Here is a 6,879-nt window from a genome sequence, read left to right as displayed (position 1 = left end):
GACAAACGCCGACCCGCTCCCTCAGCAGGTGGCACCAGCAGGCACCGACCTCCGAGGGCCGCACCGACCTCCGAGGGCCTCACCGACCTCCGAGGGCCTCACCCCCCCTCAGCCCTGCGCAGCCCCTTCTCCCCCGGGACACGCACCGCCCACACGCCCTGCCCGGCGGGCCGGCCCCCGCAGCGCTCGGGCCTCCTCCCGCTCGGCGGGCCGGGCCGCGCCTCCCGCCGGGGCAGGGCCGGGCGGGGCCGTGTCGCGCCGTGACCTCATCGCTCGGCGCCGGAAGGAACGCAGGCGGCGGGAGCCGGTTGCTCGGGCCCAGCGCCGCTGCTCCGCGGTGGGTGGGTGGGGGCGGCCGGGGTGTCTGTGCCTGCGGGGAAGGGGGGGCTCTCCGTGCGGCGGTCGGGGAGGGGAGGAGGAGGCCGGGTCCCCGTTGCCCGGCGCGGCTGACGCGCCGTGTCGCTGTTTCTCCCCAGATGTGGGCTGAGCTGTTGCTTCTGCCCTGCAGGGCCGGGCTGCGGCTGCTCCCGCCGCTCCGGCTGCGGCACCGAGCGCCGGGCGCCATGAAGCTGCAGTCCCCCCAGTTCCAGGCGCTCTTCACGCCGGGGCTCCGCAGCCTGGCGGGTGAGTACGGACCGGCCGGGGGGGACGGGCTTCCCCGGGCAGGGGAGCGGGCTCCGCGGCCCGGTTGCGGGTGCTAAAGGGCGGCCTGGGAGCTGCTGTGTCCTGGGCCTGTGCTGCTCTGGCCACCGTCACTGCAAAGTGTCTCAAAGGACGTGGTGGAGCTCGGTGTTCATCAGCTGTGCTGGGGTGTTTTATTCCTGGAGAAACTTGGATTCACAGTTCACTGTGCTCTGCCACAGGAAAACTGAGCACTTTTCTCTTGTCAGCTACTGACTGCTAAAGTGTGGCACAGCCCAGAGTCCCCCAGTATCAATTCAAGTCCTCCAGTATCAAACCTGTTAATACTTAAGTTATCATAAATGCCCTGGAAAAATACATCAGAAGTGACTGGGAAAATAGATGTGGGTGCTTAGCTGTGTACATGATCAGTGTGTTTTGCATGAAGCTGTGAGGTGTGTACATACTTGCCGCTTACTGCCTATTTTAGCAAGTATTCTCACATCTATGATCTTAATTTGTGCAAAGTTAGGTTATGGCCGACAGTGTGCTATGGTTTTTATTTGAGACAGTGCTTTTCCTTCCCTTCCCAGAATTGTTTGAGAAGAAGAACTATGAGCTGAGAATAGCAGGAGGTGCTGTGAGGGATTTACTAAGCGGAATGACACCACAAGATATAGATTTTGCCACTACAGCTACACCAGCAGAGATGAAGGAAATGTTCACATCTGCTGGTGTTCGCCTGATCAATAACAAAGGAGAAAAACATGGAACCATTACTGCCAGGGTTGGTTTATGATTTGACTTGGATCTTTTCTAACCATATCTGTGAATGTGCAGCATTTCCAATAGAAAACTGGTGGCACGTTCCTTCTTTGTTAAAGAGTTTAAATGAGACCCTGCTTTCAAGTATGGAGGTATTTTTTTTATTTTTGTTTGTAGAACTCCATTAATTACCACATTTTAAAACATTTTACCTCTGCATAACCCATTCACGCTGCTGTGTCATAACTATAAAAGATAATGTAGGCAACCCAAACGTTCAGATAAAGTGGGGAAGTTGATCCTAGTGTTCCCTGCTCCTGATTTCCTAAGTCTTCCTTCCTCTACCTTGCTCATTCCTCTGCCTCTTATTCTGTCTTCTGCAGGAAGATTTCTGCAGCATATCTAGAAAATGATTAATGAATATTTTCAGGTGTTTGTATTTCTTGGTTGTCTGCTTTATATGAAAACATGGTACCTGTTGGTTTGCATGTATCCAGCTTGAGCACTGTGTACAAATATGAGGCTGAAAAACTACACCGCTTTTACATTTATATTCATGATTGTGTTGAAGTAACAATGTCTGTGGGATTTGCAGCTCCATGAACAGAATTTTGAAATTACTACTCTTAGAATAGATGTTGTCACCGATGGACGACATGCAGAGGTTGAATTCACCACTGACTGGGAAAAGGACGCTGAAAGGAGGGATCTGACTGTCAATTCCATGTTTTTAGGTAAATTATTTCAAAAGCAAATATTTAGATGAAATGCTGCTTTTCCAATTAAGCCAGTAAATTCTCCCAGTCTGTTTCAGTTTTGGTTTCGTACTGCTATCAGTTGAAATATCTGTACAAATATGTAAGATGATCTGACCAACCAGGTCAAATCACACAATTTGTCTTCCATATGCTCAAATGAGAGTGTTTAATTGTGCCAGCCATGTTTGTAAATTCATATTCTTCTATTTTTTTTTCTTTTTTTTCTAGGTTTGGATGGGATGCTGTATGATTTTTTTAATGGATATGAAGACTTGAAAAACAAGAAAATTAGATTTGTAGGAAAGGCAAGTGAGAGAATACAAGAAGATTATTTACGAATCTTAAGATATTTCAGGTACTAGGTTTTGCCTTTCCTAGTTTACAAAAAATGAGCTAAACATTGCAGAAGGTTTCAGAAACATGCAAAAAGAGACCAGTGGTGTAAAAAAGAGTTGTAATTGTCATATTTTGAAGTTTCCTCTAGTATTTGAAATTTGAATATTTAACACCTTCATGACATTGATTCTCTGAATAGCAGTAATAAATGGAATAATTGTTCTCAATCTAACATACAAAGGCTTTATTTGGACAGGTTTTACGGAAGAATCGCAGAGAAACCTGGTGATCATGAACCCAGTACACTGCAAGCAGTTAAAGAAAATGCCAAAGGTTTGGCTGGAATCTCAGGAGAAAGGATTTGGATGGAATTGAAAAAAATTCTTCTTGGAAATCATGTAAATCATTTGGTTCGGCTTATGTATGAGCTGGATATTGCCCAATACATAGGTAAAGTGAAATGAAGATTGTTTTCCTACTCCTATATCATATACAAACAGAAGTGCAGTGTGGCAAAATGAGATAAAACTTTTTGCCTAGAAAGAAATCAGATTTTTTTTTCCCCCCCATTTATTGCTAACACTCTTTCTTGCATTTTTGTGTGTGTATTGTTTTAGGACTACCACTTGATGGAAATTTAGAGGAATTTGACAGAGTCTCTAAAAATATTCAAAATCTGTGCCCAAAACCGATGACTGTTCTGACATCGTTGTTCAAGGCAAAGGATGATGTCACCAACCTTGATCTGAGGCTGAAAATCTCAAAAGAAGAAAAAAACCTTGGCCTCTTTTTAGTGAAGCACCGGCAAGAGTTAACCAAAGCTACGGGTCCAGAACCACTTAGACCATATCAGGACTTCATAATGGATGTAAGCATATTTCATATTGCTTTATTTTGAATTTCCAGTTTGACAGGGTAGCAGAGATGACGGTGCTTAGTGGAAAGAAAGGGCGTTCAAGAGTCAAGGAAGAGCCATTTCATCGGCAGACTTGTTTATTGGTCTTAGGCAAATTTTTACCAGGGTCTTAAAGAACATGATGTTTCCATCAGAAAGGTGGGATGTACTGACAAAAGGTATTACCCAGATTTGGATTGCTGGCAGTGTAAGATCATCATAGTAACTGCAATAATAGCTCTCTGTATTGTTGATACCTGTTCCAGTTAACTAAGGTGAGATTGGCTTGGGTTTTTTTGGTTTTTCTCTCTGTTCTTCCTCTGGAGAGGGGACCGGAAATTAACAGAAATGTCCTGGCATGTCTCTGCAACATAAAGCAAAAACTTTGCTATAAAAATATTATTTTCCTTTAATATAGTTATGCAAGAGGATAAATAGCAGGCATTTCTACTTGGGTTCAAAAGTGGGGTTTTTTTTCCATCCAAAATACTGAGGCTCTAAATGAATTCTTAAGAAATTATTTGAAACAAACAAACAAAAAACCCCACCGTATTTTTAGCAGTTCTGAGCACCTTGTGTTCTACAGCAATTTTTTGATTGGCTTTAAAAACCTACCTTTGAGTCAGGCTGAAAAATGTCATGGTCAATCATGTGAAACAGAAGATTCCTGTGACCGTATGTAGGGACTGACAGTTTGCTGTGCTGTCCCAGCTGATCTCCCCTTTGAGAAGGGATCTGGACCGTTTTTATGTACAATTCAGCTCTTGAATCATGTACTGAAAGCTGGTGCAATTTGAGGAGAATCGGTTTGTGTTCTCTGGGAGGCGTGCTGTGAAGTAGGCAGCCTGTGACGTTCTTCCACAGCAAAGTTGGAGTAATTTTGGGGTGAAGTTCTGCGCTTTGACTGCAGTAACTGAGACTGAAAGCGAGAGACAGCAGTCTGAGTGAGGCCTGTCTCTCACAGGGAGGGAAATAGTTCCTCTCCAGTTGGAGGTTGAAGATGATGGTTACAGCTATTACCTGGAATTCCAGAAGTCTCCAAGGATCTTCCAGAGCCTCCAAGTTAGAACTGAGTTTTAAAACTTGTGAGGCAGGAGAGGTCCTCACTTTCGGAGTTCATCTTGTCCAGATGTTGCTTAATGAGATGTCAGGGGAATAACGCAATGTTGAGCACAGTTTGAGCTGTCTTCTACTGCTTCATAGTGAATCCTCTCATTCTTTTTTTCTTTTAGTCTAGGGAAGCTAATACAAATTCCAGGATCTGTGAGCTTCTAAAATACCAAGGAGAGGAACATCTTTTAAGAGAAATGCAGCAATGGACTGTTCCTTCTTTCCCTGTTAGTGGCCATGATTTAAGAAAAATGGGTGTGTCTTCTGGAAAAGAAATTGGAGCAGCGTTACAGCAGTTAAGGGATGAATGGAAGAAGAGTGGATATCATATGGATAAAGAAGAACTGTTAAGTTGCCTGAAGAAGTCGTGAGTCGTGAGTGAGATACCAATAAATGTTTTGTCACTGTACACACAGCCAATACAGCATTTGTCATATTTAAGATCTTCAGACAGCGCAGTTCTTCTGTTACTAATTCATAATTTCTGCAAAGAGAGGTTTTATTTTGTAGTAACGTAAAACATTATTTGCCAAATTCCCCATTCTTTAACTCTTTTTCTTGTATTTTAATGATAAACTTATTTATCATTAAAATATAAAGTAAAAAAAACGAAAAACAACCCCAAAAAAACCTACCACCCTCCCCAAAAGACATTTCACTAGATAAAATCCTGGGGTTTCTTGTGCCTCGGAGAGTGACGCAGTCCCTAGAAATAATGAGCTCAACTCTCTAATTATCTGTCTAGATACCAGATTGAAATACTCCAGCAGTTACCTAACAGTCTTACCATGTAAAGCAATTCTGTTTTCTATAAAGATTTTTATTTTCCATAATTCTAGAATCAATTTTAGATTAAAAGGATGACGTAGCTGAGTCAGTGTCACAACCTTCTTCTCTCTTCCATAGTTTTTCAGTAACTTGTTTATCACTGAGTGAGGTACGAGAAGTTAAAGGGGTTTAACTCTGAGGTAAAGCTGATGCGGGAAGGAGCCCAGACAAAAAGTTGTTGGGTGTAGTAGCTGATAACTTGTGGTAGGGTCAATGAAGAGTTTGTAGCCACCAAGTGATGCTGTGGCAGGTGGGTTTTGGCAGCGATGCTGTTCCTGGCTGGTCTTAATGAACATGTATTAACATCCCTGGCTTTTTTTGGTGTGTTTTTAAAACAAAACAGAAAAATAGCTCTGAGAGCAGCTCTTCTGTATATAAATTTTATTGCAGGCTTAAATTTTCCCATAAAACCATGGTAACTAATAAAATTGTTTGGACTTCATTTTCCTCAGATGTCATGTTTGTAACACTAGATGGCAATAATATCAGAGTGGTGCCACAACAATCAGCATTTTATGCTTTTATATAGACAACTTCCCAGCTGTGGCTTGTTGGTTTGGTTTGGTTTTGGTTTGTTTTTTGCCTAGGAAGTCAGTTACTTTAAATAAATTATTCTGAAGGTACTAAGGAACTTCAGGAAGACAGCAAGGGAAGAACAAAGTGCTGTTTTTCTCTGTTAATAAGGCAAATCTCATAAGAACATGAGGATGTTTGATTTAATTATGTAATTAATTTGTATCCTCCTTGTGCAATTTATGAACTACTGCAATCTTGGGAGGGAGACAAGTAATAAAATTTAGAACTATAGTAGACTGTCTTAAAGAACACTTCACAAAAATACATCCTTTAAAGCAATGTCTGTGGAGTTGGTAAAATACTAGCAACTACACTTTATCCAAAATTGTTGTCAGGGTCGAACTCCACTTAGAGGGATGATTTTTAAGGACACATACTTGAAACCTTTCCAGTTTCTTGCACTTGTGAAAACCAGCCAGCATCTTAATTAAACAGTCCTGCTTTGAATTCAGTGTTGTTGGCACATTTGCTCAAACAGCTCATTTAAACATCATGTTAGGCTTGAGGTTTCCAGTTGGTCTATCCAGCATTTCTGTTTTACTGTATTCAAAGGACTATGGGCCATAGATACATACATTTTGTGTGTGCATGAGTGGGCACAGCAGGGCATGTGTAATATATATAAGATATATGTATTATATAAATAAAGTTATTTTAGTAGCTATTATCTGTATAAAGTTTAGGAGTCATAAATAGATACATTATATATGTGTGTGCCTACAGTGGGGGTGTAATACATAGTTATTATATAAATGTTTATATATATATAGTTTAGGAGCTATAGATAGATCATATATATATGTATGATGGCAATACCACCCTTCTGTTCTTCTACACAAGGACCCAGGGATATTAGTGGGATGGGGGGGAAAAAAAAATGCACAGAGAGCATCAGACACAAACCCTCTGTACCAAGATTGGGGCCATGACACTAAGAAACAGGTGAAGTTTGTGCTCTAAAAGTTATATTTACCTTCTCTAGGAGAGGAC

The 6,879-nt window shown here is 42.2% G+C and overlaps 1 protein-coding gene across 5 annotated transcripts; it reads left to right on the top strand.

The window, feature by feature from the left end:
- Positions 1 to 283: 283 nt before the first annotated feature.
- On the top strand, positions 284 to 6,476 carry TRNT1 (tRNA nucleotidyl transferase 1). 5 transcript variants are annotated; one of them, XM_065642560.1, is made up of 8 exons: positions 284 to 337; positions 477 to 624; positions 1,215 to 1,408; positions 1,982 to 2,120; positions 2,373 to 2,499; positions 2,737 to 2,930; positions 3,098 to 3,348; positions 4,608 to 6,476. In XM_065642560.1, the coding sequence occupies exons 2-8, from the start codon at positions 477 to 479 to the stop codon at positions 4,854 to 4,856; spliced, it is 1,302 nt and encodes a 433-aa protein (XP_065498632.1). In that variant the 5' UTR covers positions 284 to 337; the 3' UTR covers positions 4,857 to 6,476. The 5 variants fall into 5 exon arrangements, with proteins under 5 accessions (XP_065498632.1, XP_065498631.1, XP_065498635.1 ...); XM_065642559.1 differs by having other exon boundaries at positions 286 to 341; positions 4,608 to 6,475; XM_065642563.1 differs by having other exon boundaries at positions 286 to 341; positions 4,718 to 4,799.
- The last annotated feature ends 403 nt before the right edge of the window (positions 6,477 to 6,879 follow it).

This window comes from Caloenas nicobarica, chromosome 11 (assembly GCF_036013445.1).
Source record: "Caloenas nicobarica isolate bCalNic1 chromosome 11, bCalNic1.hap1, whole genome shotgun sequence".
Taxonomy (NCBI): Eukaryota; Metazoa; Chordata; class Aves; order Columbiformes; family Columbidae; genus Caloenas; species Caloenas nicobarica.
The sequence above is the reverse complement of the archived record's forward strand: the minus strand, read 5'-3'. Positions and strand labels throughout refer to the sequence as shown.

Excerpts from the sequence above, each read along its gene's own strand:
- TRNT1 (XM_065642560.1), top strand. The coding sequence starts at position 477 with ATGTGGGCTGAGCTGTTGCTTCTGCCCTGCAGGGCCGGGCTGCGGCTG. Across the intron at positions 1,409-1,981 it reads ATGGAACCATTACTGCCAGG|CTCCATGAACAGAATTTTGA; the intron begins GTTGGTTTATGA and ends TGGGATTTGCAG. Across the intron at positions 3,349-4,607 it reads ATCAGGACTTCATAATGGAT|TCTAGGGAAGCTAATACAAA; the intron begins GTAAGCATATTT and ends TTTTTCTTTTAG.